Source organism: Panthera onca, chromosome B4 (genome assembly GCF_046562875.1).
Source record: "Panthera onca isolate mPanOnc1 chromosome B4, mPanOnc1 haplotype 2, whole genome shotgun sequence".
NCBI lineage: Eukaryota > Metazoa > Chordata > Mammalia > Carnivora > Felidae > Panthera > Panthera onca.
In genome coordinates, this window is record NC_138345.1 from 121,046,325 (window position 1) to 121,064,474 (window position 18,150).

Genomic DNA, 18,150 nt, shown 5'->3' on the forward strand with positions numbered 1-18,150 from the left:
TAAGATGGATCTATAAAATATTATGTCCTGCGTTATTATAAGGATTGAATGAATTAATGTACCTGGAACATTTAGAATAGTGCTTGGCACGTGCCCTATATATTTGTTCCCACTGTAGAATCTCCAAGCTCCAGGTACAACCTAGATATAAGGAAGAGGAAAACAAAATTTTGAAGCTCATCTGTGGTGCTTATTATAGAGAACTATTACATGAGCTCACAAAATGTAATGTGGTACTATAAAAGGAGGAGAAAGTAGAAAACTGTTTAATGGAGGAGGGACATGGGCTTTTAGGCCAGAATTGTCCTGTCAAGGATGGTCATGCTTATCAGCTTTCAGTTATCATCTAGTATTGTGAGTCAAAACTGGGCTTTTTTATTTGTCTATTTCTTTATGGCATCTTTATTTGGTATTAAAATGAGACGGTCGGTCTTAAAGAAGGTGGAAAAGCAGAGGAAGATAAGATAAAAGGAACTGCATTCAATGTAACTTTTGGTTTCCTCTCTTCCTCTTTGATGCAATAAAATGTTTTCAGAAAACCTTGAAGAAAATACAAGATAAGCTCTGCAGCTTTCTAATTCACCCACATAGCATTTATCTGTCATCCACCAAGTCAAATTACTTTTTCTGAGAACAGTTTTCTATAACATAATCCTGGGGAGTTAAAAGTGAGAGGAAAAATACTTCTCCAGGGAATCAGTTCACATGATTTATATTTTATCTTCATATTCTTTGGCCTTTCTCCCCTTTATATGTTATCCCAAATTCATGTTCCCAGTTGTTCCCATGCCCGGACTATCTTCTGTAGGCCAGTTTTATTTTTTCCTTCCACCATCTGAACAACTCTTGGAAATCTATCTACTTGAAGAAAAACATTGAATAGCAAATTTCCCCAACATTAACCCCAAAGGCCCTCAGTTACTACAATTCAGAAACCTGTACCTGTGTTTGTACCAGCCACTCAATAGATCCTGGGGCTACAGAAATTAGTGTGATTAAGCCTTGTGTCCTGAATGAGTTCACAGTCTTGTGTGAGATACAGACCTGCAAAGAGAGGTTGATTCTGCCTATCTCAGCCATACAATCATGTTCATTTCCTTTATGGCTTGTCTTCCCCCCTAGACTGTAAGCCTCTCAAAGACTAAGTTTTTATCTGTTTTGTTTACTACTGTGTAATCAGTACCCTAGATAGTGCCCTCAATAAACATTTGTTGAATGAATGAGTGAATGAATGAATGGAAACAAATGAATTACAACATAGAATAATCAGTAAATTGATGTGCTTACAAGAGAAGAAGGAGCACAGAGGAGGGAGTACTGAACTCTTGCCGGGGAGCAGTGGAGTTGGAGGGGTGAGGAGGCCTGCTGGGGGAGGTGACTTCTGAGCTTGGTTCTGAAGGTAATGGCTGCCAACCTTGATATGCCTTGCATGGTGTCTGACTCAGAGGAGGTACCCAATAAAAGTTTTCTGAGTTAATAAACTTTACAATTTATGAAGCAGTTATACTTACAGTATCTCTAATATTGTACCACTTATCACTTAACACATCCTGGGAAGGGAGGACATGGCCACTTCATGCTGGATTATGTGGTTTTGGAAGCTCTGTCACCTGAAAAACCTCTCAGTAGGGTAGGGACATCTGGAAAACCCAGTGTCTTGGTGTGTGATCTCTGTAAGAAACTTTGGAGGCTGGGTCAGCCACTGGCTGAGAAAGAAAGCAATTTTAAGTATTGCTTTAGGAGAGGAGTCCCATCCAGCAAGGCGCGTGGGAATGGAACAGACAGAGGCCCTGAGCCAGACCAGAGCTTATTACCTAACTTCCGTATCTACCACCCAAACCAGCTTGAGATCTTAAAATTTCTGAAAAATCAGGTGGTTGACATGACAGGGAAGGAGGTGGGTTAGAATACAAGAGGAGATAAAAACAAAATAAATTTTTGGTTGAATTTATCTAATGACCTTACCGAGGGGAAAAAAACAATGATGACAACAAACAAAAAAACAAACAAACAAACAACAACAAAAAAAACAAGATATGAGGCCTAGACTTACTACTAGTTTATTTTAAGGATTCTTAATTGTTTTTAGCTCCAGCTCCTTCCTGACATAATTATATTAATGCTCAGGAGACTAAGAACCAAAACTACTGAGATTGTGAGTCTCCTGCCTCTGGTGTGATTTCTGGGCTCTCTCATGCTATTCCAGACCCACCCTCCGTGACTGATTGAAGACACTTCTGTATGAGTAACACCAAATTATGTCAAAGATTAGATTCATCACCTCCAATTAACCTTCAGCTTGTGTTTTCAATATATGTGTGCAGCTTCATCATACACAACAAAGACACTTTCTTCAACAATGCCACAAGAAGTAGAATTGTACATCACATTTTACAAAGAATAAAGTATGAAGAAGGAAAAAACAAAATTGGTAAGTAGCATATTAGTATAATAAGCTACATTTGATTTGGGAGATTACAGATTTTTTTCCTTTGGTTTTATAAAGTGTATATCAATTCTATAACTTCTCATGATTTATAAAACCTCTACTCCCCTGATGGATAACTCACAAGTGTAAAACCTTAATAGCACCCTTAGATCTTTTAAAAATAGCATGTTATCTCATGTATGTAAGATCAGGAAAAAATTCTCTTAGTTCAATAAATATTTGTGGTGTTCCCATTATGTGCCAGGCAGTGGGCTAGATGTTGGGGGAGATGGGCATGGTCATCTTCTGGAGCATATGTTCAAGAAGTTAAAAGCCAGCAATAAACAAATAAGTAAATACAGTGAGTAACATGAAGAAATTGAAATGGGTGATGTTACAGAGATAGACTGGCAAGGGGTGGACGGTGGAGATCAAGATGAGATGGAGTAGTCAAAGGAAGCTTCACTGAGAAGCCAGGATTTGAACTGATACCTGATGACAAGAAGGGGCCAACATGGGAAGATAGCGGGGGAGTTGTTCTAGGCAAGTGCAGAGATGAACTGTCACACATAAGGAAATTCTCCAAATAATCACCTCCTCCATTAAATAACTTCCATTATTTTTTTTAAATGAAATTTATTGTCAGATTGGTTTCCATACAACACCCAGTGCTCATACCAACAGGTGCCCTCCTCAATGCCCATCACCCACTTTCCCCTCCCTCCCACCCCCATCAACCCTCAGTTTATTCTCAGTTTTTAAGCGTCTCTTATGGTTTACCTCCCTCCCTCTCTAACTTTTTTTTCCCTTCCCCTCCCCCATGGTCTTCTGTTAAGTTTCTCAGGATCCACATAAGAGTGAAAACACGTGGTATCTGTCTTTCTCTCTCTGACTTATTTCACTTAGCATATTCTTATATATGTATTTTTTCATTTTATTTAACTTCATTTTTAAATTCCACTATAATTAATATACAGTGTTGTGTTAATTTCAGGTGTACAATATAGTGATTCAACAATTATGCACAGTGCTCATCATAATAAGTGCACCTTAATCCCCTTCGCCTATTTCACACACACACACACACACACACACACACCCAGTAACTACTAAGTTGTTTCTGTAATTAAGAGTCTATCATTTGGTTTGTCTCCTTTATTTCTTTGTTTTGTTTCTTATATTCTACATATAAGTGAAATCATATGGTTTTTGTCTTTCTCTGACTTCACTTAGTATTATACCCTCTAGATCCATCTATGTTGTTGCAAATGGCATGATTTCATTCTTTTTTAATGGCTGAGTATTATTCTAGTGTGTGTGTGTGTGTGTGTGTGTGTGTGTGTGTATAAATATATAAACACACAACGCATCTGTATCCATTCATCTGTCAATGGATATTCACAATTCATATTTGGGACTTTTTTATGAGAACCTTTCCATATTATTTTATCACATTTTCTACATTATTAAACAGATTATCATCTATCAGGAGGATTTGGGTGGCTTTGTCCTTATTTCTGTCCAAACAAGCTTTTTATCAGTAGTTTGAATAATGACCTATAGCACTCAGGATCTAGTCAGGAGACAAAAATCACACATAATTTTTATAGGGAAAATTTAATATAAAAACTATGACAGGATTGGAGTAATCAGGGATTGGCTAGTAAAGAGAACTCTAAAGGATAAAGAAATAGCAGATATTAAGGGTATCTACCACTTTTGGGAAGACTCCCCCCAGCAAAGCTGTGATTCAGACTCTGCTGGAAATGGTGCGGCTGTGGTTCACTAGGTGGCAGAGCAGTGTTCTGGAGTTGCTGGCAGAAATTGCCTGGAGGGGCTCCAGGGAAGCCATTCATTGGGAGGTGTTGCACCAACAGCACTGCTCTGTGAAACTGTTTAAGGAAATACCTGCCCTTGGGGCAGTACCATGTGCTACCGGCCACCATGCACTGCAGGAAGTTGGTGCCGTAGAAGCCATGTGCTGCAGAAGCCTGCTGAGGGGAGCATACTGGTACCAGGAAGGCCAACTCCTTACTTTTCCAGAGTCCTTCCAGTGCCCTCTACTGACAAAGCCTAACAGTGTACAGCCTGGTAAAGAAATATTTACAAGGTCCAGCTCCATTATTGCAAAGTAGGCAATGAAAATATATTTGGAATTAAGAGGCAAATAAATTGATACCTGGTATATGGCTTAAACAGCCTGCCCATCAAGCTTTCAGGTCGGGTGGACTCTGGAGGGATGCATTAAATATTTTTGTCTTTGGAGTCCAGAGCATAAGAGATCTCAGTGATCTGGAAATCTTAGCCAAATCCAACAAGGTGACATTTAATAGTTTGTAAATGTAAAGTCCTACACTCGAATTCAGCAAAACAACTACCCTGGTACAGTGTGGGAGAAATGTTGCTCAACAACATCATGAGAGGAACAGACTTGAGAGGCTTAGTTGAATGCAAGCTCAGTGAGTCATTAGTATGGTGAAGCTGCCAAAAACTGCTTTGATCCCAAGCTGCATAAATTAAAATATAATACAGAGAAAATGAGAGCTATCTAGTCCAAATATGAAAACACCTGAAATAATAAGTTCAGTGAGAGTCTATGTAGGTGGGTATCGTAAAATTGAACCTGATTTAGGTCTTTATTAACTTCAGTGGGGTTGTGGGTTAGCACATCTTTATATTTTCTGCAACAGTCAACCATCCTTGAGACACATCCTCTCCATAAAGTCCTCCATGACCATTCCAGCTTGAAGGTATTCTTTCTTCTTCCTGTGAATTCCTATGGCAACTACTTCTGGAATGTTTATTTAATAAGCAACCATGTACAACTCTTCTTTCATTATCTTGAATTCTTTATTTTCAATGATATTATGAAAATTCTACCACGCAAAAAGAACCACCATTAACATTTTGGTGTATTAAATAACTTAAATAAAAGAAAGGATAAGAACCATATGATCTTCTCAATAGATGCAGAAAAAGCATTTGACAAAGTACAGCATCCATTCTTGATAAAAACTCTCAACAAAGTAGGGATAGATGGAACATACCTCAACATCATAAAGGCCATATATGAAAGACCCATGCTAATCTCATCCTCAGTGGGGAAAAACTGAGAGTCTTCTCCCTATGGTCAGGAACAAGACAAGGATGTCCACTCTCACCATTACTATTTAACATAGTACTGGAAGTCTTAGCCTCAGCAATGAGACCACAAAAAGAAATAAAAGGCAGCTAAATCAGCAAGGGAGAAGTCAAGCTTTTACTATTTGCAAACAAAATGATACTCTATGTCAAAAACCCAAAAGACTCCACCAAAAATTGCTAGAACTAATACATGAATTCAACAAAAGCACAGGTTATAAAATCAATGTACAAAAATCTGTTGCATTTCTATACATCAGTAATGAGGCAGCAGAAAAAGAAATCAAGGAATCAATCCCATTTGCAACTGCACCAAAAACAAGAGACCTAGGAATAAACCTAACCAAAGAGGTAAAAGACCTGTACTCTGAAAACTATAGAAAGAAATTGAAGAGGATACAAAGAAATGGAAATGCATTCCGTGCACATGGCTGGGAAGAACAAAGATTGTTAAAATGTCTATACTATCCAAAGCAGTCTACACATCTACTGCAATCCCCATCAAAATACCACCAGCATTTTTCATAGTGGTAGAAGAAAAACAGTTGTGAAATTTGTATAGAACCACAAAAGACCCCAAATAGCCAAAGCAATCCCAAAAAAGAAGAACGAAACTGGAGGCATCATGATTCCAGATTTCAAGCTATTTTATAAAGCTATAGTCATCAAGACAGTATGGTACTGACACAAAAACAGACAGATCAATAGAACAGAATTAGAAAACTCAGAAACGGACCCACAATTATATGGTCAACTCATATTTGACTAAGCAGGAAAGAATTTCCAACGGGAAAAAGGCCGTGTCTTCAACAAATGGTGTTGGGAAAACTGGACAGCAACATGCATAAGAATGAAATCAACCACTTTCTTATACCATATACAAAAATAAATTCAAAATAGATTTAAAAAACCTAAATGTGAGGCAAGAAACCATCAAAATCCTAGGGGAGAATACAGGCAGCAACCTCTTTGACCTCAGCTATAGCAACTTCTTACTAGACACGTCTCCAAAGGCAAAGGAAACAAAAGCAAAAATGAACTGTTGGGACTTCATCAAAATAAAAAGCTTCTGCACAGCAAAGGAAACAATCAACAAAACTAAAAGGCATCCTATGGAATGGGAGAAGATATTTGCAAATGACCTATCAGATAAAAGGTTAGTATCCAAAATCCATAAAGAACTCCTCAAACTCATCACCCAAAAAACAAATAATCCAGTGAAGAAATGGGCAGAAGACAGGAATAGACTCTTTTCCAAAGAAGACATACATATGGCCAGCAGACACATGAAAAGATGCTCACCATCACTCATCATCAGGGAAATGCAAATCAAAACCACAGTGGGATACCACCTCACACGTGTCAGAATGGCTAAACTCCACAACATAAATATTATATTAATTACTTTTTAAATATGTATCCCCTATTTGCTCATGTAATTTTAACAAAAAAGATATATTACACTTCCCTTTTATCATAACTTTTTCAGTTAACATTGTATCATAAAAATGCTAGGAAAGAAATGAGCAGAAGTGAAATGATTATGATAGTAGCTATTCTGAATTATTTCATAAAATACAAATTTTTAAAAACAGTGCCTTAGCTAGTATTGGTGCTATAACTTGCAACACATCTCACAATTTATTATAACACGCTAGTGTATTGAGACTGTAGCTAAAAACTGCTAGCCTGGACAGTAAGCTCTTTAGTTGTAAATACGCTGCCTTATTCATCTTCGTATCATCATTGCCTAGCACACACTCTGGCATGTAGTATGAGTGCTTCTTGAACTGAATTGAAAATGTCTTAAACACAATGTCTAATCATCAGCATCCTTAGACAGTAAAAAAATTGTGTACAATGAGGCCATTCATCAATAACTTAACTTTTGCATCTCAAAATGTGAGCTATTTTTACAAATAGCCAAGATGAAGACCAAAGGACAGAGACAGTGATTTGTAAATATTCTGGAGGAGTGCGGGAAATGTTGTATTGTTACCAGTTATAAATGATCTTTGTAAGTTTCTCATTTGTTAAAAGGAGAATTCTATTCAAGAACCCCAATGCTTTTTATCTTTTAAGCTTTTATTTAAATTCCAGTTAGTTAACATAGTGTGTAATAATAGTTTCAAGGGTACAACATAGTGATTCAACACTTCAACCCAACATCCAGCACTCATCACAAGTGCACTCCTTAATCCCCATAACCTGTTTCACCCATCACCAGCCCCCCCCCCCAAATCTGGTAACTATCAATTTGTTGTCTATAGTTAAGAGTCTGTTTCTTGGTTTGCCCCTCCCTCTTTTTTTTCCCCTTTGCTCATTTGTTTTGTTTCTTAACTTCCACACATGAGTGAAATCACTTGGTATTTGTCTTTGACTGACTGACTTATATCGCTTAGCATAATACTAACTCCATCCATGTCATTGCAAATAGCAAGATTTCATTCTTCTTTATGACTGAGGAAAAAGTCCATTGTGTGTGTGTGTGTGTGTGTGTGTGTGTGTGTGTGTGTGTGTGGTGTGTGTATATATGTGGTACACACATATATATCTCACATATTCTTTATTCATTCATCAGTTCAGTGCTTTGAAAATTGGTAATGATGACCTGGAGAAGTATCTAATTTAGAAATGACCAATCACAGGGTAAATTATTAACACAGAGTCAGGCATTATGCTAAAAAACATGGAGTAAAACTACAAATGCTCGGTTGACCCAGTGTTTCATTGTCATCTTTGGTTTTGTAAATAAAAGAAATAACAGAAGAAATTTTAATTTATTGATAGAATAATGTTTATCTAATGTTATTTTCTACCTAAACTCTTTCTGAAAGTGACATCTTCCATGAGCCAATAGTGATCAAAAATAATACAAAAATACTGATTTGTAAACATGATTCATAAGGATATTTTGCTGGAGTGTAAACTACCACTATGTAAGTTTTCCTGATTCACTCTGAATTTGTTACAACTGTGAAAATCAAACCTGTTGAAATCCATTTTCAAAATAGAGCAATTAATAGATCAACTAGGATTTTTTTTTTTAATTTTTTTAACGTTTATTTATTTTTGAGACAGAGAGAGACAGTATGAACAGGGGAGGGGCAGAGAGAGAGGGAGACACAGAATCTGAAATGGGCTCCAGGCTCAGAGCCTGACGCGGGGCTCGAACTCACGGACCGTGAGATCGTGACCTGAGCCGAAGTCGGACGCTTAACCGACTGAGCCACCCAGGTGCCCCTCAACTAGGATTTTTTTAACAATATAAGTACATGAAGTAAATTTTGAAATTGACTTGTATTTTCAAAATTGGTACTCAAAGGGGAAGTTAGTGGAGTAGTAGACTTCAAGTAGGAACTATTTTCTCACTTTGCAGGACTCTGATAAATTATGATAAGCTTACAGAGGTCATCAACAGAGTCTCTTATTAGGTCCCTGTCAATTCTGTTTTTTCTAATATCTGGGATGTTTGAAAGTTGATTGCTGAGATATGTGGAATTCTCAATAGAGACTCCAGGGAATCAGAGTTTTCCACATAATCATTTTTATTCATTTGTTGCAAAGGTATTTATTGAGGGCCTCCTGCCTGCTAGACAAAATACAAAAGCAATACAATACTTGTACTTCACATGTTTTTCTTAGACATTTAGTGTTAATGTCAAGCATCTTAAAACACAGTACTGTGTTACGGTGGTTAAAAGTACCTGAACATTGATTGACCCTCCATCAGTAAAAAGTGAATTAGTGTATGTTCTATCTCCCACTGAGGCTAAGCCTATGCACTCTAATCAGGATGTAAAGCATAGGGAGCATTCCCCTATTAGTCACTTGAGAGACATTGTTCTAGTCAACTTCTTTGAGGTACATTTTAGGAAGTAGCATAATTCTTGATCTGAAAGAAACTTCAAAGGTCAACACACTCAACATCCACTGCTGGCCAAGAAGGAGTGACAGGCACAAGATTTACTCCCCCACCTGAAACGATCAAAGGGAAAACAGAAAAAAAAAAGTATGAGACTACTATTTTCAAGACATCAAATGTTGGGCAGCCAAGAATAGGGATCCCTGAGAAACAGAAAACAAATAAGGTGAGCCCCATAATTGTCTCCACTTGCTACTTTGACATAGTTTCTAGATAGCAGGCTAGGGAAGGAGAACCCAGGCAGAAGCTGGTAGCCTGCCTGAGTTGAGAAGATGTTGCCGAGAGTCCAAGGAGACCAAGGCAGTTAGAGTTCACAGAACAGAGTACAATAAAGTAGAAAGTTCCACCAAGAGAGAACTCTGAAGATCAGCAGCAGGTCCCCCCTCAAGTATTTAGCTGACTACTGATTAGTGGATATGTATTAGGAAACTATCCAAAGTCAGTGAAAGAACAACCACAAAGGATTTCCAATGTTATTGGAACACCTCATCATTTGCAGAGCATGGAACATAAATGCTCTAAAGAGCCCAATCCAAAATTGAGAAGTTAATACACTGAGTAAAAAAAAAAAAAAAAAAAAAAAAAAGCAAGGCCTAATTCTTTGCTGCCTGCAAGAAACACACTTTAAATATAAAGACAGAAATAGGTTAAGAGTAAAAGGTTCAAAAAAGTTATACCACGCCAACCAAAAGAAAGCTGAAGAGGCTATACTGATACCAGATAAAAATAGATTTCAGAGAAAAGAATATTACCAGGGATAAAAATGAATTTAGTCAATTCATCAGGAGGACATAACAATCCTAAAAGCCTACAGCTTCAAACGACACAAAGCAAAAACTGACAGAAATGCAAAGAGAAATAGACAACTTCACAGTTATAGTCATATATTTCCAATACTTCTTTCTCAGTGATTAATAGAATAAATAGACAGAAAATCAGTAGGAGTTAGAAGACCTGAATAACATTACCAGTGAACTTAATTGATCTTTTAGATCAGTCCACTACCAACAACAGCAGAATATGTATTTTTTTTTTCAAGTACACCTAGAACATTACCAAGATTGGCATATTTGGGGGGGAATAAAACATGATTGATGGATTTAAAGGGATTCAAGTCCTACAGAGTATGTTTTTTGACCACAGAGGAAGTAGATTGTATGTTAATAAGATAATTTCTGGAAATTTTACAAATATTTAAAACTAATACACTTTTAAATAGCTCATCAGTGGAAGAAGAAATCAAAAGAGAAGTCAGTATGTTGTATTCAATGAAAAAAACAATATATCAAAAAGTGTGCAGTACTTAGGGAGAAATTTATAATACTATATGCCTATATATGAAAAGAAATTCCCGAATTAATGATCTCCCCTTCCACCTTAAGAAACAAAAAGAAAAGGGAATTAAAGTAGGTAGATGAAAGGAAATAATAAAAGAGAAGAAGCCAGTGAAATAGAAAACAGAAAAAACAATAGAGAAAATCATTGAAACCAAAAGCTGTTTCTTTGGGGAAAAATATAAAACAAAAAAATTTATAAACCTTGTGGTGGATACACCCAAGGCGACTTCCCAGTGAGTCATGCCCTGTGTAATTCCTTCTCCTTAAGTGTGAGCAGAAACTGTAGCTTAAATTTAACCAATAGAATATTGCAAAGGTGATTGTGTCACTCCTGTGATTATGTTACATTACAAAGCTTAAGAGATATTCCAGATGTGGAAAAGTTCTTAATCAGTTTGACTTTGACTTAATCAAAAGGAAGATCATTCTGGGTGGGCCTGACCTAATCAGGTTTAGGCCTGTCCCCAGCTCAGAAACTTGCAGTGACACAGATTCTCTCTCTCCTTTGCTGGTTTTGATCAAGCAAGTTGCCATGAATATTGTAGCCACAAGGAAATCAATGCTGTCAATCATGTAAAGCAGCTTGGAAGTGGCTCCTTTCCTAGCTGAACTTCCAGGTAAGAATGCAGTATAGCCAAAACCTTTGCTTTGGCTTTGTGAGACCCAAAACAGAGAACCTAGGTGAAGCATATCCAGACTTCTGACTAAAAGAAGCTGTGAGATAATGTTTTTAGCTACAATATATCTTATAATTTGTTACACAGTGATAGAACACTAATGCAAACTTCTAGCCAGGCTTATCAGGTAGTAAAGAGAGAAAACACAAATTCCTAAATTTCTAGGAATAGGAAAGGTGATCTCACCAAAAATTTTCTGAATATTTTTAATAATCTTTTATTATGAATAATCTTTTGTCAATAAATTTGACAACTTAAATGAAACGGACAAATTTCTTGACAGATGAAAATAATTAAAACCCATTCAAGAAGAAAAAACCTTGTGTTGTTGATTTTGGCCATTCTGACAGGTGTGGGGTGATATCGCATTGTAGTTTTGATTTGCACTTTTCCTGATGATCAGTAATGTTGAGCATCTTTTCATGTGTTTCTTGGCCATCTGGATGTCTTTTGAAAAATGTCTATTCATGTCTTCTGCACATTTTTAAATTGGGTTATTTGTTTTTTGGGTGTTGAGTTGTGTAAGTTCTTTATACATTCTGGAATGTGTATCTCAGATATGTCATTTGCATATATCTTCTCCCATTCCATAGGTTGCCTTGTAGTTTGGTGGATTGTTTCCTTCACTGTGCAGAAACTTCTTATTTTGATGTGGTCCCAGTAGTTTATTTTTGCTTTTGTTTCCCTTGCCTCAGGAGACATATCTAGAAAGAAGTTGCTGTGTATGGCTGATATCAAAGAAGTTTTGGGTTTCCTGTCTCACATTTAGGTCTTTCATCCATTTTGAATTTATTTTTGTGTATGGTGTAAGAAAGTGGTCCAGTTTCATTCTTTTGCATGTTGCTGTCCAGTTTTCCCAAAGCCATTTGTTAGAGAGACTGTCTTTTATCCACTGGATATTCTTCCCTGTTTTGTTGAAGACTAATTGACCATAATTGTGGGCTCATTTCTGGGTGTTTTATTCTGTTCCATTGATCTATGTGTCTGTTTTTGTGCCAGTACCATACTGTTGTGATCGCTACAGCTTTGTAATATAACTTGAAGTCCAAAATTGTGATGCCTCCAGCTTTGCTCTTCTTTTTCAAGATTAGTTTGGCTCTTTAGGTTCTTCTGTGGTTCCATACAAATTTTTTTTGTTCTATTTCTGTGAAAAATTCTGTCGGTATTTTGATAGGGATTGCATTAAATGTGTAGATTGCACAGGTGTGGAGAAAGGGGAACCCCCTTACACTGTTGGTGAGAATGCAAACTGGTGCAGCCACTATGGAAAACATTATGGAAGTTCTCCCAAAAGTTAAAAATAGAACTACCCTACAATCCAGCAATTGCACTACTAGGTATTTATCAAAAAAATGCAAAAATACTAACTCAAAACAAGACATGCATCCCAATGTTTATAGCAGCATTATCTACAGTAACCAACCCAAGTGTCCACAAGCTGATGAATGGGTAAGGAAGATGTGGTATACATACACCATGGAATATTACTCGGCCATAAGAATGAAATCTCACCATTTGCAATGACATGAATGGAGCTAAAGAGTATTATGCTAAGCAAAATAATTTAGGGAAAGGAAAATACCATATGATTTCACTCACATGTGGAATTTAAGAAACAAAACAGATGAGCCAAGGAACAAAAAGTGAGAGTGGCAAATCAAGAAACAGACTTTTAACTATAGAGAATAAACTGATGGTTACCAGAAGGGAGATGGGTGGGGGATGGGTTAAATAAATGGGATTAAGGAGTGCACTTGTGATGAGCACCAGGTGATGTATGGAAATGTTGAATCACTGTATTGTACACCTGAAGCTAACATAACACTATATGTTAACTGGAACTTAAATAAAAACAAAAAAATAAACTTATGTATATAAGCTTAAAAAAAGTAGAAATAACCTAGTTAGCCCCATATGTATTAAAGAAATTGAATTTGTACTTTAGAATCTTCTCACAAAAATACCCCTGCAGGCCCAGATTATTTTATATATGAATTCTATGAGCCATTCAAGAAAGAATACCAATTTTAAAAAACTCTTTCACAAAATTGAAACAAATAGTTATATATCCGTATGATGGAATACTCAACAATGAAAATGAGCTACAACATGGGTGAATTTCAAAGTAATTATCCTGAGTGAAAGAATTCAGACAAAAAAAGAGTAAATGCTAGATGATTCCATTTATACAAAACTCTAGAAAATGCAAACCGATAATGACAGAAAGCAGATCAGTGTTGCCTTGGAGATGGCATAGGGAGGAGTGCCGTTCCAAAGTGGCAAGATAAACTTTGGGGTATTTGGGGTAATGGATATATTTGCTTGATGGTTTCAGGTGTGCATATGTAAGTCAAATCTTCTCAGATTGTGTGTTTTACATCTCTGTCATCTGTCGTATGTCAGTTATGCCTCAGTAAAGCTATTTTTAAAATAATCCACATATCCAACACCCTTCCCCCATTTTATATATGAGAAAATTAAAGCCTGAGGGCAAGAGAACTTTTTCAAAGTCATACCACTAGTCCAATGCAGAAGGGTTAGATTTATCTACATTGTGAAGCTTCTAGATCAAAATATAAAAAGAGCTCCTGGAAGAAAATCATTTTTTGGTATGATAAATGTATCCACTTTTCTCAATACATTCTTGTCTCTGTGCCAGGCACTGCGCCACGTATGCGTCACTGTTTGGTTTCTATTTGAAAATCTGATTTCCCAGCCCTTGATTCCAATTTGCTAGCACATAGCAAAACTTTCCAAACTGAGTCCCCAACTGGGTTCAAATCATTTTTGAAAACCTAGATTGCTTGCTCCAAAAAGTACCACCCTCACATTAGTCTTGAACATTGTGAGGATTCAAACTCAGTATTAGTTCAAACTGAACTTTTTTATCATTTTAGGTCTGAATCGTTTGCTTACCAATGGCTCCTATGAAGCTGCATTTCCCTTGCACGAGGTATTGTCCTGCCTTTCCTCCTCCTCCGTCAATTTCTTGTTATTAAATCAGCTTCTGGGAATAGTCAGAAGCCAATTGAGTTTGCTGATACGACATTTGTTCAGAGTGAAATTAATTTGTTCAATGGATAATGAGGGAGGGCCTACTTGCATTGTGACGTCTCTCCCCCAGCACAGATTTATTTCTATGTATCTTTATGTAATTGTAAGAATACTTGAGTCAAGAGTCACTCAGCATGAGTTCAGAGGAATCGCTGAGGGACTCCAAGTCATAAAATTAGAGAAGCATTGAAAATTTGCATGAGGCACCACACCCATGGGGAAAATGTTGTTGAAATATATAGTCTCTGCAACAAAGAAATTTATAGCTATTTCTTCGAGAGTGGGGGGAGCCATTTTGAAAAGTCTCTGGTAACCAGAGGGTGATGAATGGAAACGAATAGTATTGTACATATTATTGCTCATTTAAGTTACATAAATTTTGATATTCTCCTTATTTGCTTCATGGTTTTTGTCATCTATAAGGATTTTAGTAAATGTAATTGTGATTACCTTTAACTCTGTTTTGGGTTATGTAACCCAGAATTCTCTTTTACACATAGGTTTACAGGGATTTAATCCTCATGACTGATGAAAGATGGTTCTCATCTTCATGGTATTGAGCCCCTACTTTGTACCAGTCACGGTGTGGCACAGCAGAAAGATGACTATCACAGCCCATGCCCTTTAGGACCTCACAAACTAGCCAGGCTGGAACTCCTGGGAGTGATTTCCAGAAGCCTTATACTAGCAATGATGTTAACAGTTTGCCAATAAACTTTGGAGAACTGTTCCAACAGTTCATAAATGGCAAGTCTTTCCAAAACATACCCTTTATTATTTGGCTTAGAGTACTGCCCCTGTTGTTTTAAATACTACAAGCACACAAAGGTGATATAGAATTTTACAAATCTTATTCATTAAGAAAACTAGAAGCTTTAGTCTGAGACCCTGTTTACAGACTGCCATGAAACATTTTAGGAATGATTCTTTTAGTATCACAAAAGCAAACATTTTGACCCAGAGGTATTCTAGAGCCACACACAGGTGATTCTGAACTCTAAAGACAGATTTCTTCAGAAAACATCATGTGGCCTCCTGTAGTTATTAGTTGGCATGGCCCCAAAAAGGTTTCGAAGACAACTGCATTCTCCCACAGCCAAGCCCTTGTCCATAGTGAGCAATAGTAGGGGAGCAGAAGTATCTGTGTAGGTGAGTAGGTGGCAGGTATGAGGAGGTCTAAGAAGATGCAGCTTTGAAACCCCATGGAGTAACTCAAGGTGTCTTTGTGGCTTCCATATCTTGGTAAAGCCCTGTATTCTATGAGAAGAGAACTTCCAAATCAGTAATAGCAACAACAATAACATAATTGCTCTTGTGACTCTTTATTCTCAGTGTAGCTTAATTATATTATTTAACCTCATAATAACCTTTAAAGGCAGGAAAGCAGGAAGAGCAGACATTGTTGCCAACGCTTCATGTTAAAATTTTAGATAGCGGTTTAGAGAAAGGTTAACCCACCTCTAGTCACTGTGTGAGTTTGTTGACCTGAGACTAGAACCTGAGTTTCTTGCCTTTCAGCCTGGTTCACCTTCCACAAGAAAGAACTTCCCAGATTAACGTTAATAATTAGTCCACTTCCAGAAGATGCTTTTTCTGTTTGTGAAACTAGCATTGCCATTAACTGAACTCAGAAAAACCTGCACCTGTCCCGGCCCTTTGTCTCGTCATTTGTTCCATGAAGTGGTTGGATTATATTTGAATTGTTGTAATTTTGAGGTTATATCCCGATTTTATATTTTAGGGTTTTGCGTGGACAAGGCAAGGGAACAGCTATGGCTGTTTACCAACTACCCTGTCTTGAGACAAGTGGAACTGAGTCTTAGGCATGTGTTCTGGGCAAGACACTTTATTCATTCAAACCATGAAAGACATCAATGAGGCAGATATTTTAGTTCCATTGTGAATTAGGAATCCAGGGCTCAGAGAATTTAAGGTCTTCCAGCTAAAAAATAGAAGAACTGAGTTCGAACTCAGTTCAAACCTGCCTGATTCTAACAAGCATGTGCTTTTTACTACACAGCACCATCAACAAGATTGTGTCCACAATAACTGCTTTGCCTTCAATAATATGTATCTATTTCTTTCCTATATGACCCCTATCACTACTCTTGCCATAATAGACTAGTATTACTGTCAGATTTTCCTTATGACTTTTTTTGGGTATTACCTCACTGGCAGTGGTGTTTTTATCCCAGGGAAGTTACAGAAGTAAAAACTCCATTAGAACCCATGGAGCGGAAAACCACCGACATCTGCTCTATGAGTGCTGGGCCTCCTGGGGCGTGTGGTATAAATACCAGCCTTTGGATCTTGTAAGGTGAGTTTTTAACCAGCTGCAAATATAAAGCTTGCACAGAATGATTAGGAAGACTGTCAGCTGGGACAAGAAAAAAGTCTGAATTACATAGCTCTTGATCAAATCTGGCTTTATCTCAAAAAGGCAACTTGGCCAGGCCTCCCACAGGAGTTTATAAGGAGCAGACCATCCACGTGACTGTTACTGACAAATTATCAATAACGACTGCAGAAAGATGCTTACATATATTAGTGGCAAATAGAATATTAGTTACTGTGTAAGTAGGAAATACGGATTCTGTCATTGTAATAAATTTCAGGCTTATTTTAATTTTCAACTGATAAATTTTAAAGATTGTTTTGATTTTGCAAGTCACATCAGTACATCTGCTTTTAACTTGTGATGACATTGGAAATGTATGCTTTTTTAACTGTTTATGTATGTTCAACTTTCAGCATTCATGGCAGCATTATTCTCTGACATCTCATTATTTATTTACAGACTGGTTATTATTAACATTGGGTACCAACAGTCCATACTTTGTGGATTCCTTATAAAAGAGAAAGTCATGTCTCATTTCCTAGATTAGCTTGATTTGATTTACTCTGACTAGTGCCCTCAAAAATTGAGCCCAGAGGAAAATGAAATAATAAGACAGCTCACTTTATATTTTTGTCTCCCTGGGCAATTAGCCATTCTTTCTGCCAGAGTCCTTGTTACTAAGTATTTACTCCTATTGACCCAAGGGCACTGACGAATTGTGTACTATTCTATGTATCAGTAACAAATAAACCAGATGATCTGGGTGAGTGGAAAATATTTTCTGAGATGAGAGCATTTTCTTTTGACCAGTCTCAATACATGCTAAAACAGTGGGGGTGGGGAGGATACAAGTAAGTGCTCTTCCCAGCCTCACTCCCAATATTACAGGAATACACTGATTAAAAATTACAGAAAAGTACTGCAGGCAAAATATCTGTCCTTGACATTGTTTTGATTAAGACTTTGCAGTTTATCATTGTGTTAAACCCATTGTGTTTCTAGTATGATGCTAAATACCTTTGGCAAAGACAGTTGGAAGCCACCATGTCTAAGAAATTCAGTTTCCTTCATAAAAACAGGCTCTGCATACTCGAAACAACTAGAAAACAGTACAAGACTATGCACAGTTAGGTAAAATGTATTATGATAAGTTTTACAACAATTTGGAAAAATGGGAAGGATAGATATGGGTAGGTGCTTCTGTGGAAAGCTCTGTAGAGCTGAGCCTGGAAGAGATTGGGATTTGTATT

General features: G+C 37.1%; 1 protein-coding gene across 6 annotated transcripts in view; it reads left to right on the plus strand.

Annotated features, from left to right (window-relative positions):
- Positions 1 to 18,150, plus strand: part of ANO4 (anoctamin 4) — a 416,532-nt gene that overhangs the window by 303,722 nt on the left and 94,660 nt on the right. For all 6 annotated transcript variants that reach the window (XM_060656635.2, XM_060656636.2, XM_060656637.2 and 3 more), the window contains 3 exons: positions 2,325 to 2,431; positions 14,406 to 14,461; positions 16,758 to 16,879. In XM_060656635.2, the coding sequence (XP_060512618.1) occupies positions 2,325 to 2,431; positions 14,406 to 14,461; positions 16,758 to 16,879 (285 nt within the window). The remainder of the gene's footprint in view (positions 1 to 2,324; positions 2,432 to 14,405; positions 14,462 to 16,757; positions 16,880 to 18,150) is intronic.